The sequence below is a fragment of the Oncorhynchus keta genome, chromosome 6 (genome assembly GCF_023373465.1).
Source record: "Oncorhynchus keta strain PuntledgeMale-10-30-2019 chromosome 6, Oket_V2, whole genome shotgun sequence".
Classification (NCBI taxonomy): Eukaryota; Metazoa; Chordata; class Actinopteri; order Salmoniformes; family Salmonidae; genus Oncorhynchus; species Oncorhynchus keta.
The window spans coordinates 42,669,675-42,690,633 of record NC_068426.1 but is presented as its reverse complement, the minus strand read 5'-3'; the positions used below and the strand labels follow the sequence as shown (position 1 = coordinate 42,690,633).

Sequence of the window (20,959 nt, the reverse complement as noted above, 5' to 3'; positions counted from 1 at the left end):
GTTTTTATGTGTGGTATTTTTGGGTAGGGAAAAAATTTACACTACCCTCCCCAGTGCAAAAAACCCCAAAAACAACCCTTCACAAAGCACACAACCCTCCACTATTTTGGACCAACCCTCCCCCCAGTAAATTGCGATTCTGTCTGTCACACCCTGGTCTGTTTCACCTGTCTTTGTGATTGTCTCCACCCCCCTCCAGGTGTCGCCCATCTCCCCATTATCCCCTGTGTATTTATACCTGTGTTCTCTGTTTGTTGCCAGTTCGTTTTGTTTCGTCAACCCTACCAGCGGTTTTCTCGCTGTTCCTGTATCTCAATTGTGCCGGTTGTCTAGTTTTCCCGGTTTTGACCTTTTCTGCCTGCCCTGACCTTGAGCCTGCCTGCCGTCCTGTACCTTTGCCCCACCTATCTGCATTACTGACCTCTGCCTGCCCTGACCTTGAGCCTGCCGTCCTGTACCTTTGCCCCACCTATCTGGATTACTGACCTCTGCCTATCCTGACCCTGAGCCTGCCTGCCGTCCTGTACCTTTGCCCTACCTATCTGGATTACTGACCTCTGCCTATCCTGACCTTGAGCCTGCCTGCCGTCCTGTACCTTTGCCCCACCTATCTAGATTATTGACCCCTGCCTGCCCTTGACCTGTCTTTGCCTGCTGCTGTTAGATGAACCTTTCCAGTGCAGGGGTTCTGCTAGCGGAACAACATTCCGCTGAAAAGGCAGCGCGCAAAAATCAAAAAAATGTTTTTTTAAATATGTAACTTTCACACATTAACAAGTCCAATACAGCAAATGAAAGATAAACATCTTTCAAAAATGCTTTACAGCTAAAGCACAACATCTGATTATGTTAGATCCCCGCCAAGTCGAAAAAACACACAGACATTTTTCCAGCCAAAGATAGGAGTCACAAAAAGCAGAAATATAGATTAAATTAATGTTGACATCATGTTACACAATGAATGGACATACATGTATGCTTTGTTCGATAATGTGCATATTTATATCCAAAAATCTCAGTTTACATTGGCGCCTTACGTGCAGTAATGTTTTGATTCCAAAACATCCGGTAATTTTGCAGAAATACTCATAATAAACATTGATAAAAGTTACTAGTGTTATTCACAGAATTAAAGATAGACTTCTCTTTAAACAGCTGTGTCAGATTTTTTTTTACTTTACGGAAAAAGCATAATCTGAAAACGGCACTCAGAACCCAAAACAGCCAGAGGAATATCCGCCATTTTGGAGGCAACAAAGTTAGAAACAACACCATAAATATTCACTTACCATTGATGATCTTCATCAGAAGGCACTCCCAGGAATCCCAGTTTTGACAATAAATTACTGATTTGTTCCATAAAGTTCCATCATTTATGTCCAAATAGCCATTTGTTGTTAGCGTGTTCAGCGCAGTAATCCATCTTCATGAAACCATATTGTAACGAGTGCGCTGAGAGTCGGGAAGCAGGTTCAGGGAGTGAGTGTTTTAATAAACAAAAGAAACAATGAACACAAAACACAAACAACGCCTGACATGAAACAGGAACAATGACGACTGGGGAAGAAACCCAAGGGAGTCACATATAAAAGGTAGGTAATCAAGGAGGTGATGGAGTCCAGGTGAGTGTCATGGGGCGCAGGTGTGCGAGACGATGGTGACAGGTGTGCGGGATAATCAGCAGCCTGATGACCTAGAGGCCGGAGAGGGAGTATAGGTGACACATATATTCTGAGGCTGCATTTAATGTAGCTGGGGATTTTAACAAATTCTATGAGCACGTTGACTGTCGCACTCACGCTGGAAAACACTGGATCACTGCTACTCTAACTTCCGCAATGCCTACAAGGCCCTCCCCCGCACTCCTTTCAGCAAATCTGACCACGACTACATTTTGCTCCTCCCTTCCTATAGGCAGAAACTCAAACAGGAAGTACTCGTGCTTAGGACTATTCAACGCTGGTCTGACCAATTGGAATCCACGCTTCAAGATTGTTTTGATCATGCGGACTGGGACATGTTCTGGGTAGAAAAGAGAATAATATCAACGTATACGCTGATTCAGTGACTGAGTTTATAAGGAAGTGTATAGGAGATGTTGTACCCACTGTGACTATTAAAACCTAAATCTAACCAGAAACCGTGGATAGATGGCGGCATTCACGCAAAACTGAAACCGCGAATCACCGTATTTAACCATGGAAAGGTGACTGGGAATATGGCTGAATATAAACAGGGTAGTTATTCCCTCCGCAAGGCAATCTAACAAGGAAAATGTCAGTATAGAGACAAAGTGGAGTCGCAATTCAACAACTCAGACATGAGGTCTACAGTCAATCACAGACTACAAAAGGAAAACCAGCCGCGTCATGGATACCGACGTCTTGCTTTCAGACAAACTAAACACCTTCTTTGCCTGCTTTGAGGATAATACACAGACGCGGCCTGCTACTAAGGACTGTGGGCTCTACTTCTCTGTGGCCGACCAGTTGGCTGGTGTGTTTACGGACATATTCAATCTCTCCCTATCCCAGTCTGCAGTCCCCACATGCTTCAAGATGGTCACAATTGTTCCTGTACCCAAGAATGCAAAGGTAACTGAACTAAATGACTATTGCCCTGTAACACTTCTGTCATCATGAAGTGCATCATGAAGTGCTCTCCTTCCTTCCCTCTCTCCTCCCTTCCCTCTCTCCTCCCTTCCCTCCCTCCTCCCTTCCCTCTCTCCTCCCTTCCCTTTCTCCTTCCTTCCCTCTCTCCTTCCTTCCCTCTCTCCCCCTTCCCTCTCTCCTTCCCCTCCTCCTTCCTTCCCTCTCTCCTTCCTTCCCTCTCTCCCCCCTCTCTTCCCTCTCTCCTCTCCCTTCCTTCCCTCCCTCCCTCCCTCCTCCTCCCTTCCCTCTCTCCTTCCTTCCCTCTCTCCTTCCTTCCCTCTCTCCTTCCTTCCCTCTCTCCTTCCTTCCCTCTCTCCTTCCTTCCCTCTCTCCTTCCTTCCCTCTCTCCTCCCTTCCCTCTCTCCTTCCTTCCCTCTCTCCTCCCTTCCCTCTCTCCTTCCTTCCCTCTCTCCTCCCTTCCCTCTCTCCTCCCTTCCCTCTCTCCCCCCTTCCCTCTCTCCTCCCTTCCCTCTCTCCTTCCTTCCCTCTCTCCTCCCTTCCCTCTCTCCCCCTTCCCTCTCTCCCCCTTCCCTCTCTCCCTCCTTCCCTCTCTCCTTCCTTCCCTCTCTCCTCCTCCTTCCTTCCCCTCTCCCCTCCCTTCCCTCCCTCTCTCTCCCTTCCCTCTCCCTCCTCCCTTCCCTCTCTCCTTCCTTCCCTCTCTCCCCCTTCCCTCTCTCCTTCCTTCCCTCTCTCCCCCTTCCCACAGCCCACTTGTCTAAATAACAAAAGCATTTAATTGTGTCGCTGGAACATATCAAAACAGATCCGCCTACTCGGGCCCTTTTTGCTGACCTTGAAAGATGGAGGCTCTTAAGCTCCGTTGCCATGTTTTCGACAGTCACGGTCTCTGACCATATCTCTTGTTTTCATGGCATCTTTGTTTAGTTGCTGATTGTGTTTGTAACTAAGCTCTCTAGATGGTTTACGGTTGAGATAATAAACAAGATCCTAACATCATTTAGTATCTATCTAATGGTGGAAAAGTTCGTTTAGGAATAAGACACCCTTGACTTGTGAAAAATGGAGGCCTAAATAACGTAATTATTTGAAGGAACAAAGAGCGACGCAAACTGTGGATGAATGAACCGTGATGCCTTTTCACCTTGTATAGCCTATGATGCTATCATGCTAGTGAGGATGATTGAATGATAGAGAACACAGGTTGTTGGAAACAGCATTAGTGTAGTGTTCCCGAGATGCTGGCTTTGTTAGGGCTTGGATGGAATGCACCAGGGTGGGATAATACACAACACTTGTTTACCTCTGAGGTCTACTACTGTTCTGTTTGTTGGAATCCTCCTCACCAGGTCCAAAACAAATGTTATTCTATCATTTTCCCTGCTAGGCAGTCAACAATTGTGATGCAATTGTCTCCAAAAGGCCCATCCAATTCTAGAAAACACATCTTTTTTTTTTCTTTTTTTTTTTAAATCTTGAAAACACATCCGTCAGCATGTCTGGCTCAAAGCATTGCTCTTTTCCTGTGGTTTTAGCAGAGGATCCATTGTGTGGCCTCGCTAGTGAACATCTCTCCTTTTTTTCTGGTGCAGATGTGATCTGTTGAACAGTGCATGTTGTGTATGTTGTTCTCTGGATGCTGATGGACATTTAGTCCAGAAAATACCCTATAGAGCGACAGACGACTGAATCTTTCACTGTGCACCCAATTTTTACAGGACAATAGAATTGACCATTGTTGAATTTGAATTCTATTAGGATGCCCATTAGCGGAGGTCACGCCGTCAGCTAATCTTCCTGGGGTCTGACACAGAACTAAAAATACTTTACTGAGAATGTGTCGGATAGCAACCTGGTCCCATTCTGTATGTACGGAGCCAACTCTTCTATCGTTGTCATGCCAAACACATGTTGAGATAACAAATGAATGAACACGGAAAAGCAGTTGGCTAAAGTAAAAACAGCCTGGACCACCAGGCTCGTAGAATGATGAGAGAGAGAGAGACAATTCCCATCAAGTCATCATTACATTCCAAATGGTGGCCACCGGTGTACAATGACGCTTATTGGGTTCATCTTTTGTTAGCAACGACCAGCTGAAGACGAGTAGAAGCTAAATTAGGGGTAGATGTTACCACCTGGTATTCACGATAAGTGTCTTAAAATGTCTCCAACAATGATGGGGAGACAAAACAAATGATTCGACTACTTTTCGTAGGTTGTAGCGTGATCTAATACCGTGTCTTCTCCCCCTTTCCCCTCTGTGAAGCTTTGGCGACCACGACCCGGCGGTGATCCACGAGAATGAGTCTCAGGCCGAGGTTCCCATTGGTCCGGACATGGAGATTGACGGGCAGAAGCTCCGAGATGCCTTCACCTGGAACATGAATGGTACGGCTCCACTATCCATTCCCCTTGGCTGGAAGACCGCTTTGGAGTTACAAACTCTAGTTTGGGATGTTATTCTGAAAATGACTTATAAAGGTTATAGAATCGCTGCCCAGCAACAGCTGCACTTTGAGCCACATCTCAATAGTCTACAGTGGCTTCCTTCCTATTCTAGTCTCATCTGCTTCGTCTGCACTGATCTGAAAATACACTGGTTAGATGGAAGCAATGCCTACTAAGGAAAAATCCTGCTCTCATCAGCCTTGTTCTTTCACATCAGGGTGATTATAGGAAAGAACATGAGGATAGGAATCCACCCAAACTATTGACATTCACCCCTGTTCATTCTCTCTTTGCCTCCACTCACCGTCCTATCCTGTCCCTCCAGAGAAGCTGATGACCCCGGAGATGTTTGCTGAGATCCTGTGTGACGACCTGGACCTGAACCCCCTGGCCTTTGTCCCGGCCATCGCCTCAGCTATCCGCCAGCAGATAGAGTCCTACCCCACAGACAGCATCCTGGATGAACAGACCGACCAGAGGGTCATTATCAAGGTGGGCACATGCACAGTCACACACAATCAATTCACTGCTGCAATGGGAGCACAGGCCAACGGCTGCATCTCAGTAATAACATGAAGGGGTTGTCATAACATCAGTCCTATACATACTGTATTTCTTAAACGTGTGTGTCTCAGCTGAACATCCACGTGGGGAACTTCTCCCTGGTGGACCAGTTTGAGTGGGACATGTCGGAGAGGGAGAACTCTCCGGAGACGTTTGCCCTGATGCTGTGCTCCGAGCTGGGCCTGGGAGGAGAGTTTGTTACTACCATTGCCTACAGCATCCGCGGCCAGCTCAGCTGGCACCAGAGGACGTACGCCTTCAGGTACCACAGATGCTCAAAACATACATATAAATGCAATATATGCATTTGCACAAACATAGACACAAACGCACCAAACAAAAACAACACTGAATACACATGTATGGACACACAGAGCACACCTAATGACACTGATGGATCCAGACAGAACCTTCCCAGTTCACACACATGCTCGGTCAGGCATTTTAACATCCTATGCATTGCCCAGTGTAATGACAAAATGGAGAGTTGGAGAGTTAGAAATTCCCGCAGACATATTTTGCAACTCTTTGTCTTTGTCTCGGCACATTTTTCAGCCTAAATTCAGCATTCCCCATACTGTTTTGTAGAATAGATATTTTAAATACTCAAGATGTAACGTTGTCAGTATCATGGATACTTGCTGGAATAAGGCCAGAACACATTTAGTTCCCTCAGTGTGATGTATTTTAATATGCCTCTTGACTTATTCCACATTTTGTTGTTACAGCCTGAATTCAAAATAGATTAAATATATTTTTTTTCTCACTCATCTACACACAATGTCCCATAATGACAAAGTGAAGACATGTTTTTAGAAATACATCCACAGGTACACCTCCAATTGACTCAAATTATGTCAATTAGCCTATCAGAAGCTTTTAAAGCCATGACATCATTTTCTGGAATTTTTATTCCTGTTAGAGACACAAAACCAGCGTTTAGTTTTCAAGTCTGCAGTCTTTTTATCGGTTTTCAAAATACACGAAAACATATTTCGTCAAAATGTAGGCAAAATTGAAGTGGATGCAAGCTCTTTAAAGGCACAGTCAACATAGTGTATGTAAACTTCCCACTGGAATTGTGATACAGTGAATGATAAGTGAAATAATCTCTGTAAACAATTGTTGGAAAAATGACTTGTGTCATGCACAAAGTAAATATCCTAACTGACTTGCCAAAACTATAGTTTGTTAACAAGAAATGTGTGGAGTGGTTGAAAAACTAGTTTTAATGACTCCAGCCTAAGTGTATGTAAACTAGTTTTAATGACTCCAGCCTAAGTGTATGTAAACTAGTTTTAATGACTCCAGCCTAAGTGTATGTAAACCTCCGACTTCAACTGTATGTGTTCTGTAAGATGAACTATATCTCACAGTGACATAAACATGAGGTCAGGTTGAGGCATTTGCATGTGTTGTGTGGTCTTTTAAGAGTGTGTGGGGAGGGGTTTAAAAGTTGGCTGCCTGCCTATGACTCCCAAGTTGGGGTCTGTTAAGGATTTTAATTTCAAACACACAGACAGCCTGCATCTTGTTTACACCACAGAGCGTACACACACACACACGCACACACACCCTTTAGCCTTCATCCATTATTCACAAGCATGGGTACCATGTGTTTTTCCACCAAAACAAAAGCTTCATCCATAGGGGGTTTCCAGCCAACTAAACACTAAAACGGTCCCTTTCGCGTCTAATGGCTCGTTTTACATGTTGAAATGTCTTAACGTTGTACAGATTTTCTCCCAGACAGACATACAGTGGTTCCTCCTTTAAAAGTTGCGAGCTTTCACAGCGGGCCTTAGAGGTACCCAGCATCACGGCTTCATTGCTCCAGACCACCACAAGGGGGAGGTAGAGCACTCATTATGCATTTGGGTCCCAAGGTTTTTATATGACCAATCATATCGAGTGGTTCCATTGACAAATTTGACGCGAGCCACCCCTCCCTGGCGACTTTCTTCAGCAAAGATGGCTGACAAAACATTACAGGGGAAGCAAATATCAATAGTTATATCGTCATAACGAGTCAAGCAAAAAAATTACAATTGAGAGGAATATGTTAGTTAATGTAGAGTCAAACGATTGTGCAGATTTTTTTGTCATGAAGTTAACTTTCTAAATAGTGATTTCGTAAAGTTTCTTTTTCAATCATCCAATACCAGGTTTTTTTACATAATAAAAAACAGTACATCCTGCCAGCACGCCCACAAGCATCCTGAATGACGCGTGGAAGAGAGCGAGGAACGAGGTGGTAGTAACAATCCAGGCTATTTGCTCTGAGACCGACATAATAATGTAATGAAACAAGCAGGGAGCAGATTTCGAACCCTCAACATTCTAGCCTAAAGTCCAGCACGCTACCGACTGTGCCCAAATGTATTCATTGGGGTTGGGGCCGATTGTGGCTAAAAACACTATCAATTGAAGTTAAAAGCCTACAGCTATTTTAGCACCGTTTCGTGCTGCTCTGAGACCAGCATGGTGACTCTGAGACAATCCTACTCCTTCCTCCCCGTCGGGGGATTGAACCCCGGTCTCCCGTCCTCACACAGGGATTCTTTAGCTAAATAGCCCAGTACTGTGCTGCCGACCGTCACATTATACAGCGCCATATTTTCCTTTCCATTCTAACAGAAACTCGGAGGGTTTTAAAATTTCATGGAATAGAAACACCATAATATTAATCAATTAATTAAGCAAGTACCAGTCAAAGGTTTGGACACACCTACTCATTCCAGGATTTTTCTTTATTTTTACTATTTTTTACATTGTAGAATAATAGTGAAGACATCACAACTATGAAATAACACAGGTCCCCCGCGTGCCCTGTATTCTGTAGTACAGACATGACCTGCTCTCCCTTATGTAAGGAATTAGGCACTTTCCCATGTTTACTACAGTATGTATTGTAGACTGCACAGTAGCCTAATAAACAAATAAGCACATTTAGTTAATAAAATAATGATAAAAAAAATATTCTTTCAAAATGCAGATGTTGATTTTTAGTTATGGATCCATAATGAATTACTATGGGAATAAATATCAATGATTTACAGAAATATTGGAAAAAAGTTGTCTAATGAAGGCAAAACATTTAGAATCCTCCAATCCTGTAGCCTACTTCCAACCATCATGTTGTACATCGCCATATTTTCCATTCCATCGTAACGGAAACACTGAGGATTTCGTTTTTTTGTTTTTCTCTGAATAGAAACACCATAATATTAATCAAATGAATTAATCAACATTTCTTAAAATAAATCCCATATACTATCTTATTACAAAAAAGGTTTAAAATTCTCTTTTAATGCCAACACGGAATACTATCAAATGCTTCTCAAATATGCCCCCTGGTGGTCACACTAGAAATAACTTGCCATAACAAAAAAAATGGCTGACAATTTAAATGACATGCCACTGAATGCTGCGGCAGCACGCAAGATGTGCCGCAGTATGACGCAGCTTTTAAAGGAGGAACCACTGTAAAGTACAGCCTGTTTGTTTGTGTGTTGTTCCTCCCCCACTCTGCCTTGCATAGTTTCTCATCGCATTAGCTTGGCTCTGTTAATTTGGGATGTTTTGTTCACATGGGCTGTTCCATTGTGTGTCACCTGCTTATCAAACAGTGGTGGTCGATTCCATTTCACCAATGGACATTTCATGAAATTAACTGAAATAGCAAATGGAGAAATTAGTAATCGATTGCCAACCCTAATGCCAATGCTTTTGAGTCATTTCAAGTCATTGATTGTGTGGAGAGTTTTTCTATCATGCCTTTTTGTTTTGCATTGATCTTTAATACTCTCTTCCCCCACTTGTCTGTCTTTTTATAGGGCTGATTTCAGGTCAATATTCTTTTGAATTACTTGAACTTACTACCCCTCTCCCCCCAAGCTAAACCCTCACCACCCACGTTCTCTTGACATGATCTGCCTTGGGAAGCTGAGTACATTTACACTTTATCTCTCTCTCTCTCTCATCTCATGTTGACTTGACTTTGCAGGGCTTGTCCACCCCAAGGAAACCATTTTGACTTGTATTATGAATTTAAAAAAGCCTATGAAGTTGTATGATATTCTGTTTCTGCCAAGTCAGGGAAAACTATGTAGTTCTCACTGTTGGTTGGTCGACAAACTGAACTACACACAAGTTTGAAGTTGTATTCGTTGTATGTACAGGGTACACATGGAATACGCCGTCCAACGAAATGCTTACTTGCAGGTTCTTTTCTCGACAATGCAACAACAACAAGAAATAATATAAGAATACAAACAAAGTAAATGGCTCGGTAGAACACAGAAAACTGTGTGGCTTATTGTTGTAACTATGTAGAGAGAGGATCAGAAATCCAGATGTTATGAGACAAAACGGTCCCACTGGTGCCTTTATCTCCCAGTTCTTCATTTGTCAAACTGAAAAGGCATGTGTTAGTTTAGAATCCCTTAAACCATGGGGATAAAAACAAACAGAAATGGAGGCATTTAGACTACAGGTATGTCAAATGCCGTAGTGGGCCGAGCAGGGGTTGATTGATGGATGCTGTATGACTGTTTTCATTGCTTTGGCTGAGTGTGCTAGTGGTGAATCTGTGCTTTACTTATCAAGATGGCATCTTCGTTAAAAAAAAACATGATCGTCACACAATTCGAATAAGAAATTTCACAAAACCTTTTTTAAAAGTTTGAATAAGTCATGATTTTATCCGTTTGGATCAAGGGTATGTCTATTCCTCATCAAAATGGCACTAGCACAAGAGTGACAAGGGTGGTCATTTTGTTTTTCTCCTCCAAGATGCCTCTTATTTCCTCTCCCACTTCTTTAACACAACATGACTGCAGCATGACTGCAGCATGTCTCATCCTGGGCGCTCTCTTCCTAGTTTTGCCGTCTCATTTCCTGTCGCTCTGTCATTTTCTGCAGTGAGAACCCCCTGCCAAAGGTGGAGATTGCAACACAGGCGACGCTGACACACGGTGCCCTCTGCTGGAGACCCTGACAGATGCAGAGATGGAGAAGAAGATCAGGGACCAGGACAGGAACACCAGGTAAAACCTAGTTCTTTCTCAATTCATCTTTCCGTTTTTCCTCCATCTTCCCTCGAGGAGATGGGATGCGAGGAATCACAGAAAGACCAATTGAGATAGCCTTACTTTCCAACTAGCGCCCTTGTCTCCTCTTCATCTCTATGTCCACTGTTGTAGAAAAGGAATACCACATTCAAACTGTTTTTTAGTATTTTGTTCATTATTCCGCTGTTAATACAATCCCAAATAATTGTGCGCGTGTCATCAGTCAAATTTTAAGATGGAACACGTGTCATCATGACAGTTTTTTGCTCTGGACAGAAAGTACTTTGCTCTGCATTGTTCTCTAACTTGAACACTTGACTGCTGACATGCACCATTTTTGGGGGGATTGTTGTATTAACAGTGCACTAATTAAATATTCAGGAAGAGACAACAAGATTCAGGTTTTTCCTCAAAATCAGACATTTATTTTAGTCTGCACCACTCAGACAATTGAAAACTGATCCGTATAAAACCAGTTATAATTTGGAATAGGGTATTTGGTCAGAAAAGTATGAAAACTTCTATCCTACATCGTATTTCCCATCTAAGAATGTTTTCTACCGTGTTGTATTTATGCCAGCCCATCTGCCACATGAGGTGTTTTGTTAAATGCGGAAGACACATTTCAGTTGAATGCATTCAGTTGTACAACTGACTAGGTATCCCCCTTTCCCATAGTAACCTATTTAATGTGGGTTCCTTTCAGGCGCATGAGACGACTTGCCAACACTGCCCCCGCCTGGTAGAGAGAAGCACCAATAAGCTACTACAGAGCCTCTAGTCCAGTGGTTCCCAACCTCTTTTTGAACCGCGGCACACCTTGATGGGATATACAATTATGCCCTGCACACCAAAAATGTCCCTATTCATTCATTTAGTGGTGATGACATCCATCTGATCTATATTGCATATCATCTATTTTCTGTGACAAATGTTTATTAAATAGGGTTTGTTTTAAGTATTTTCATAGTTCCTTACTCATTTGTGTATACCCCCTTTAAGAGTATCACGTCAATTTAGTTTTGAACGGTCTGTGTTACAGGTACAACCACGTACACAAAGCCAAGCTCCGTTTGTTTTTATGGCAAGAGGCTGTGGTATAGCTAATAAATTACTCTCGCTAAGCCTAATCAAACTTACAAGTGATAATGGTTATCACAGACTAAGTAAAATAATAAAAATTACTGGTGGCTCGTGATGCGAGTGCACTGGACTTGGAACAATGATACAGATGTAACAATGTACCATTTAATCTATTATCTGACTGGCACAGGTGCTCCCAAATCAAAATTCCAGAGTGTTCAAACATTTTTATCAAGATTAGGAAAGGTTTTGTGGCACACCACTGCTTCTAGTCAGCAAAACAGTCAACTCATATGAGCCCTCTGTGGAGACACACACACAAACAAACATGACAAAAGACAGTCAACTGGTCCCTTCTTACAGCCCCCATAATATTAAACTAGCTCTATGCTTGATTGTCATACTAATCCAGTACCAATGTCACATCTCTGATCCCAGATCAGAGACTGTTCAAGGAGCCTTATCCATTTCTAGCCCCTCTAGTGGTTCAACCGGTACTCATTTCTGATGAGATGCGGCGACGTGGTATATAAAAGGTGCCATGGGTAGAGTGTATTTGTCCGTATGAAATGTAGCCATTGTCGATCGTACGGACTCACCATCTAAGTGAGCTCTACCTGTAATACTGCTTTGATGCACTTATATCTCTCATGATAGACAATGCTGACAGACTTGATCTGTCTGTTAATAGAAACACTCAGACTCTTGGGAATAATGTAAAGTTATGTATTTATGCTGATACTTTTAGTACATTTTTTTGTTTTTAGTTTCCTTTTTTAATAAAATAACATAAACCAGACATTTGAAATGAATATTATATGTTGCTCTACAAATTCTTGTACATGGGGACAAAGATCATAGAGAAATAAGAAACGTCGTCCGAGCAATGGGGTTTGAAGGTAGGCCTTGAAATACATCCACTGGTACACCTCCAATTGACTCAAATTATGTCAATTAGCCTATCAGAAGCTTCTAAAGCCATGACATCATTTTCTGGAATTTTCCAAGCTGTTTAAAGGCACAGTCAACTTAGTGTATGTGAATTTCTGACCCACTGGAATTGTGATATAGTGAAATAATCTGTCTATAAACAATTGTTGGAAAAAATTACTTGTCATGCAGAAAGTAGATGTCCTAACAGACTTGCCAAAACTATAGTTTGTTAACAAGAAATGTGTGGAGTGGTTGAAAACGAGTTTTAATGACTCCAACCTAAGTGTATGTAAACAAGTTTTAATGACTCCAACCTAAGTGTATGTAAACGAGTTTTAATGACTCCAACCTAAGTGTATGTAAACTAGTTTTAATGACTCCAACCTAAGTGGATGTAAACGAGTTTTAATGACTCCAACCTAAGTGTATGTAAACGAGTTTTAATGACTCCAACCTAAGTGTATGTAAACTAGTTTTAATGACTCCAACCTAAGTGTATGTAAACAAGTTTTAATGACTCCAACCTAAGTGTATGTAAACGAGTTTTAATGACTCCAACCTAAGTGGATGTAAACGAGTTTTAATGACTCCAACCTAAGTGTATGTAAACTAGTTTTAATGACTCCAACCTAAGTGTATGTAAACAAGTTTTAATGACTCCAACCTAAGTGTATGTAAACTAGTTTTAATGACTCCAACCTAAGTGGATGTAAACGAGTTTTAATGACTCCAACCTAAGTGTATGTAAACGAGTTTTAATGACTCCAACCTAAGTGTATGTAAACAAGTTTTAATGACTCCAACCTAAGTGTATGTAAACGAGTTTTAATGACTCCAACCTAAGTGTATGTAAACAAGTTTTAATGACTCCAACCTAAGTGTATGTAAACGAGTTTTAATGACTCCAACCTAAGTGTATGTAAACAAGTTTTAATGACCCCAACCTAAGTGGATGTAAACAAGTTTTAATGACTCCAACCTAAGTGTATGTAAACGAGTTTTAATGACTCCAACCTAAGTGGATGTAAACGAGTTTTAATGACTCCAACCTAAGTGTATGTAAACTAGTTTTAATGACTCCAACCTAAGTGGATGTAAACGAGTTTTAATGACTCCAACCTAAGTGTATGTAAACGAGTTTTAATGACTCCAACCTAAGTGTATGTAAACTAGTTTTAATGACTCCAACCTAAGTGTATGTTAACTAGTTCTAATGACTCCAACCTAAGTGTAAATTGATTTTGCAACGCACGCGATGCGAGCGGTGTGGTCAGCTTGTTAGGGCCCACATTAAGCTGTCCCAACAGCAGTCCCAACAGCTGTCCCAACAGCTGTCCCAACAGCTGTCCCAACAGCAGTCCCAACAGCAGTCCCAACAGCAGTCCCAACAGCTGTCCCAACAGCAGTCCCAACAGCTGTCCCAACAGCAGTCCCAACAGCAGTCCCAACAGCAGTCCCAACAGCTGTCCCAACAGCAGTCCCAACAGCTGTCCCAACAGCAGTCCCAACAGCTGTCCCAACAGCAGTCCCAACAGCAGTCCCAACAGCAGTCCCAACAGCTGTCCCAACAGCAGTCCCAACAGCAGTCCCAACAGCAGTCCCAACAGCAGTCCCAACAGCTGTCCCAACAGTCCCAACAGCAGTCCCAACAGCAGTCCCAACAGCAGTCCCAACAGCAGTCCCAACAGCAGTCCCAACAGCAGTCCCAACAGCAGTCCCAACAGCAGTCCCAACAGCTGTCCCAACAGCAGTCCCAACAGCTGTCCCAACAGCAGTCGCAACACTATTACACCTGGCTATCAGCAGAGCCTTGTCTGGCAGCAAAACAGTTCTTTCAGCCATTTACTGCCTTTAAAAAAAAACATATTTGATATGACTGACTTGCTTAAATAAATGTGGTTTCTACTGACAATTGACATATACAAACTATTGGATGAGGGGACGACTAGCGGCTGAGAGGCAATCCGTCATTTCGAATAAAAGACGAAGTCAAAATAACGATTTGTTCAACACTTTTGAAATGCGACAGAATTCAGAACATCAAATCAAATGCGATGTGTCACATGCGCTGAATACGACAAGTTTAAACCTTACAGTGAAATGCTTACTTACAAGCCCTAAACAATGTAGTTTTAAGTAAATACCCCCCCCCCCCAAAAAAAAAAGAGCAGCAGTAAAATAACAATAGCGAGGCTTTATACATGGGGTACCGGTATAGAGTCAATGTGGAGGCACCGGTTAGTCGAAGTAATTGAGATAATATGTACATGTATTTAGAGATATTAAAGTGACTGTGCATAGATAATAACAACAGAGAGTGGCAGCAGTGTAAAAGACTGGAAGAGGAGGAGGGGGGGGGGGCAATGCAAATAGTCTGGGTAGCAATGTGATTAGCTGTTCACAAGTCTTATGGCTTGAGGGTAGAAGCTGTTAAGAAGCCTCTTGGATCTAGACTTGGTGCTCCGTTACCTCTTGCCGTGTGGTAGCAGAGCGAATAGTCTATGACTAGGGTGTCTGGAGTCTTTGACAATTTTTAGGGCCTTCCTCTGACACCGCCTGGTATTTAGGTCCTGGATGGCAGGAAGCTTGGCCCCGGTGATGTACTGGGCCGTATGCACTACCCTCTGTCGTGCCTTGCGGTCGGAGGCCGAGCAGTTGCCGTACCAGGCAGTGATGCAACCCGTCAGGATGCTCTTGATGATGCAGCTGTAGAACTGTTTGAGGATCTGAGGACCCAAATCTTTTCAGTCTCCTGAAGGGGAATAGGTTTTGTCATGCCCTATTCACAACTATCTTGGTGTGCTTGGATCATGTTAGTTTGTTGGTGATGTGGACACCAAGGAACTTGAATCTCTCAACCTGCTCCACTACAGCCCCGTCGATGAGAATGGGGGAGTGCTCGGTCCTCTTTTCCTGTAGTCCACAATCATCTCCTTTGTCTTGATAACGTTGAGGGAGAGGTTGTTGTCCTGGCACCACACGGTCAGGTCTCTGACCTAACTATAGGCTGTCTCGTCATTGTCGGTGATCAGGCCTACCACTGTTGTGTCATCTGCAAACTTAGTTATGGTTTTGGAGTCGTGCCTGGCCGTACAGTCATGAGTGAACAGGGCCCTGCCACTGCCACATCCAATGAGTGTAGGAGCCGGTGTAGTACAATTCGATCTTAGTCCTGTATTAATGCTTTGCTTGTTTGATGGTTTGTCGGAGGGCATAGCAGGATTTCTTATAATAATATAATAATATATGCCATTTAGCAGACGCTTTTATCCAAAGCGACTTACAGTCATGTGTGCATACATTCTACGTATGGGTGGTCCCGGGAATCGAACCCACTACCCTGGCGTTACAAGCGCCATGCTCTACCAACTGAGCTACAGAAGGTTCCGGGTTGAAGTCCCAGCTCAACCCTTTAGCTCAGTGTGGCTGTTGCCTGTAATCCATGGCTTCTGGTTGGGGTATATACGTACAGTCACTGTGGGAACAACATCATCGATGCACTTATTGATGAAGCCAGTGACTAATGTGGTGGACTCCTCAATGCCATCGGAAGAATCCCGGAACATATTCCAGTCTGTGCTCGCAAAACAGTTACAGAACTGTTTAGCATCTGCTTCGTCTGACCACTTTTTTATTGACCGAGTCACTGGTGCTTCCTGTTTTAATTTTGGCTTGTAAGCAGGAATCAGGAGGATAGAATTCTGGTCAGATTTGCCAAATGGAGGGTGAGGCAGAGCTTTGTATGCATCTCTGTGTGTGGAGTATTGGTGGTCCAGAGTTATTTTCCCTCTGGTTGCAAGTTTTCCTGCATTAATGTCCCCAGCCATAAGGAGCACCGCCTCTGGATGAGCATTTTCCAACTCATTGAGTGTGGTCTTAGTACCAGAATCAGTCTGTGATGATATGTAGACAGCGACTAAAAATACAGATGAAAACTCTTTAGGTAGATAGTGTGGTCTACAGCTTATCATTAGATACTCTACCTCAGGCGAGCAAAGCCTCGAGACTTCCTTAGATATCATGCACCAGCTCTATCCTGCTGATACAGTGTGTAACCCGACAGCTGTATGGTATTCATGTCGTCGTTCAGCCACGACTCGGTGAAACATAAGATATTACAATTTTTTATGTCCCGTCTGTAGGATATACGTGCTTTTATTTCGTCCCATTTATTTTCCAGCGATTGTACGTTGGCTAATAGTATGGATGGCAAAGGCAGATTATCCACTCGTTGCCTGATCCTCACACGGCACCCAGATCTCCTTCTGTGAAATCTGTCTCTTTCACGTGTCGGGTTGAGGGCCTGTTTGGATGTCTGGAGTAAATCCCTCTCGTCTAACTCATTAAAAAACATTTCTGTCTCCAATTCAAGGTGAGTAATCGCGGTTCTGATGTCCGGCAGCAACATTATGTACAAAATAAGTTAGAAACAATGCGAAAAAAACAAATAAAATAGCATGGTTGGTTAAGAACCAATACAATCAAATCAAATATATTTATATAGCCCTTCGTACCTCAGCTGATATCTCAAAGTGCTGTACAGAAACCCAGCCTAAAACCCCAAACAGCAAGCAATGCAGGTGTAGAAGCACGGTGGCTAGGAAGAACTCCATAGAAAGGCCAAAACCTAGGAAGAAACCTAGAGAGGAACCAGGCTATGAGGGGTGGCCAGTCCTCTTCTGGCTGTGCCGGGTGGAGATTATAACAGAACATGGCCAAGATGTTCAAATGTTCATAAATGACCAGCATGGTCAAATAATAATAATAACAGTAGTTGTCGAGGGTGCAGCAAGTCAGCACCTCAGGAGTAAATGTCAGTTGACTATTCATAGCCGATCATTAAGAGTATCTCTACCACTCCTGCTGTCTCTAGAGAGCAGGTCTGGGACAGGTAGAACGTCCGGTGAACAGGTCAGGATTTCATAGCCGCAGGCAGAACAGTTGAAACTGGAGCAGCAGCACGGCCAGGTGGACTGGGGACAGCAAGGAGTCATCATGCCAGGTAGTCCTGAGGCATGGTCCTAGGGCTCAGGTCCTCAGAGAGAAAGAGAGAATTAGAGAGAGCATACTTAAATTCACACAGGACACTGGATAAGACAGGAGAAGTACTCCAGATATAGCAAACTGACCCTAGCCCCCCGACACAAACTACTGCAGCATAAATACTGGAGGCTGAGACAGGAGGGATCAGGAGACACTGTGGTATCTGATGATACCCCAGGACAGGGCCAAACAGGAAGGATATAACCCCACCCACTTTGCCAACGCACAGCCCCCACACCACTAGAGGGATATCTTCAACCACCAATTTACCATCCTGAGACAAGGCCGAGTATTGCCCACAAAGATCTCCGCCACGGCACAACCCAAGGGGGGCGCCAACCCAGACAGGAAGATCACGTCAGTGACTCAACCCACTCAAGTGACGCACCCCTCCTAGGGACGGCATGAAAGAGCACCAGTAAGCCAGTGACTCAGCCCCTGTAATATGGTTAGAGGCAGAGAATCCAAGTAGAAAGAGGGGAACCGGCCAGGCAGAGACACCAAGTGTGGTTCGTCGCTCCAGAGCCTTTCCGTTCACATTCACACTCCTGGGCCAGACTACACTCAATCATATGACCCACTGAAGAGATGAGTCTTCAGTAAAGACTTAAAGGTTGAGACCGAGTCTGCGTCTCTCACATGGGTAGACAGACCATTCCATAAAAATGGAGCTCTATAGGAGAAAGCCCTGCCTCCAGCTGTTTGCTAATAAAACGGCAGCCACCCTCTCCGGCGCCATAAAAACACGGTCTGTTCTTACAGTATTCTCCCTGTACACCAAGTCAGGTAGGATAAATAAAGGGGACAATAAGCCGACAATGAAAGCTCTTACAATATTCGATAATGACATTTCTCTGAAACAGGCTATAGACTACATATGCACCACCGAGTCAGAACAGTAGGCTAGATTATGAGGGGAAAGGGGATCAAATTATTAGGGTGAGGCACATGGGCTACTAACAGCTTACAATACAACATACATTTAGTATTACTCTCTTAGCTACAGTAGACATATCTCCCTGGCATATTACAAAATTTATGCAGCAGTATACAATACATTTTTGGACTCACCTTGTGCTGTGCTCACTTGGTCCTTCGTGGTCAGATTTTGTCATCAAACTTTCATCAAAGTCTGGCATTCTCTGGATTTATGGTGCTTTCGTGACAACTGGGAACTCTGGAAAAAAATAAGGTAGAATCATGTCGTTAGTGATCTTCAGGTCGGAGCTCTAGAAAGAGGCCGTTTAGTTCTTGAACTTGCTGAAGTCAGAGTTCTCTGAGTTTCCAGTTGTTTTGAAAGCGGCAGAAGTCATGCTGGATTGACAGCTTGCCCAATGTTGAATGGTTATCCTTGTGAGCTTGGAAAGGAGACCCTTAAAGCCAGACTTGGACCATACATCCTCTCCACTGAATAGCAGGCTAGTGATTGCTTTGCAATGCTTGCAGTTAGCCACGGATTCCGTCCAAAACACTCATTGCGATTTTCAACTTGTTGTGTAATGTTTATGTCCAATGGCCAATGAGCACTGATACGTTTTACCTATAATTGCTCTACATAATTTCTCTGCATATGACAACAATTGAAAAGGATTTGCCAGTAGATTGCCAACTTGATTCATGATGATGACTGCTAGCTTGTTAGATAAGATTTTGAAAGTATGATGTTGACATGATCAGTGCAATCACAGCTACTGAGGCAAGGTAACACGGTCACCACCGATAAATCCATGATTATCGAAAACTTCAACAAGCATTTCTCAACGGCTGGCCATGCCTTCCTCCTGGCTACTCCAACCTCAGCCAACAGCTCCCCCCGCAGCTACTCGCCCAAGCCTCTCCAGGTTCTCCTTTACCCAAATCTAGATAGCAGATGTTCTGAAAGAGCTGCAAAACCTGGACCCGTATAAATCAGCTGGGCTTGACAATCTGGACCCTCTATTTCTGAAACTTTCCGCTGCCATTGTCGCAACCCCTATTACCAGCCTGTTCAACCTCTCTTTCATATCGTCTGAGATCCCCAAGGATTGGAAAGCTGCCGCAGTCATCCCCCTCTTTCCAAGGGGGAGACACCCTGGACCCAAACTGTTACAGACCTATATCCATCCTGCCCTGCCTATCTAAGGTCTTCGAAAGCCAAGTCAACAAACAGGTCACTGACCATCTCGAATCCCACCGTACCTTCTCCGCTGTGCAATCTGGTTTCCGAGCTGGTCACGGGTGCACCTCAGCCACGCTCAAGGTACTAAACGATATCATAACCGCCATCAATAAAAGACAGTACTGTGCAGCCATCTTCATCGACCTTGCCAAGGCTTTCGACTCTGTCAATCACCATATTCTTATCGGCAGACTCAGTAGCCTCAGTTTTTCTGATGACTGCCTTGCCTGGTTCACCAACTACTTTGTAGACAGAGTTCAGTGTGTCAAATCGGAGGGCATGCTGTCCGGTCCTCTGGCAGTCTCTATGGGGGTGCCACAGGGTTCAATTCTCGGGCTGACTCTTTTCTCTGTATATATCAATGATGTTGCTCTTGCTGCGGGCGATTCCCTGATCCACCTCTACGCAGACGACACCATTCTGTATACTTCAGGCCCGTCCTTGGACACTGTGCTATCTAACCTCCAAACGAGCTTCAATGCCATACAACACTCCTTCCGTGGCCTACAACTGCTCTTAAAAGCTAGCAAAAAAACAAATGCATGCTTTTCAACCATTCGCTGCCTGCATCACAGGCCCGACCAGCATCACCACCCTGGATGGTTCCGACCTAGAATATGTGGACATCTATAATACCTAGGTGTCTGGCTACTGTAAACTCTCCTTCCAGACTCATATCAAACATCTCAATCTAAAATCAAATCTAGAATCGGCTTTCTATTCCGCAACAAAGCCTCCTTCACTCATGCCGCCAAACTTACCCTAGTAAAACTGACTATCCTACCGATCCTCGACTTCGGCGATGTCATCTACAAAATAGCTTCCAATACTCTACTCAGCAAACTGGATGCAGTTTATCACAGTGCCATCCGTTTTGTTACTAAAGCACCTTATACCACGCACCACTGCGACCTGTATGCTCTAGTCAGCTGGCCCTCGCTACATATTCATCGCCAGACCCACTGGCTCCAGGTCATCTACAAGTCCATGCTAGGTAAAGCTCTGCCTTATCTCAGTTCACTGGTCACGATGGCAACACCCACCCG

At 43.7% G+C, this 20,959-nt stretch overlaps 1 protein-coding gene and 1 pseudogene across 1 annotated transcript in view; one reads left to right on the top strand and one right to left on the bottom strand.

Annotated features, from left to right (window-relative positions):
* The first annotated feature begins 2,369 nt into the window (after positions 1-2,369).
* Positions 2,370-11,657, top strand: LOC118385600 (SWI/SNF-related matrix-associated actin-dependent regulator of chromatin subfamily B member 1-A-like; annotated as a pseudogene).
* A 7,141-nt stretch (positions 11,658-18,798) lies between these two features.
* Positions 18,799-20,959, bottom strand: part of LOC118385546 (stromelysin-3-like) — a 50,858-nt gene continuing 48,697 nt past the window's right edge. The window contains exon 9 of the mRNA XM_052521723.1: positions 18,799-18,932. Within this exon, the coding sequence (XP_052377683.1) occupies positions 18,870-18,932 (63 nt within the window). The 3' untranslated portion in view covers positions 18,799-18,869. The remainder of the gene's footprint in view (positions 18,933-20,959) is intronic.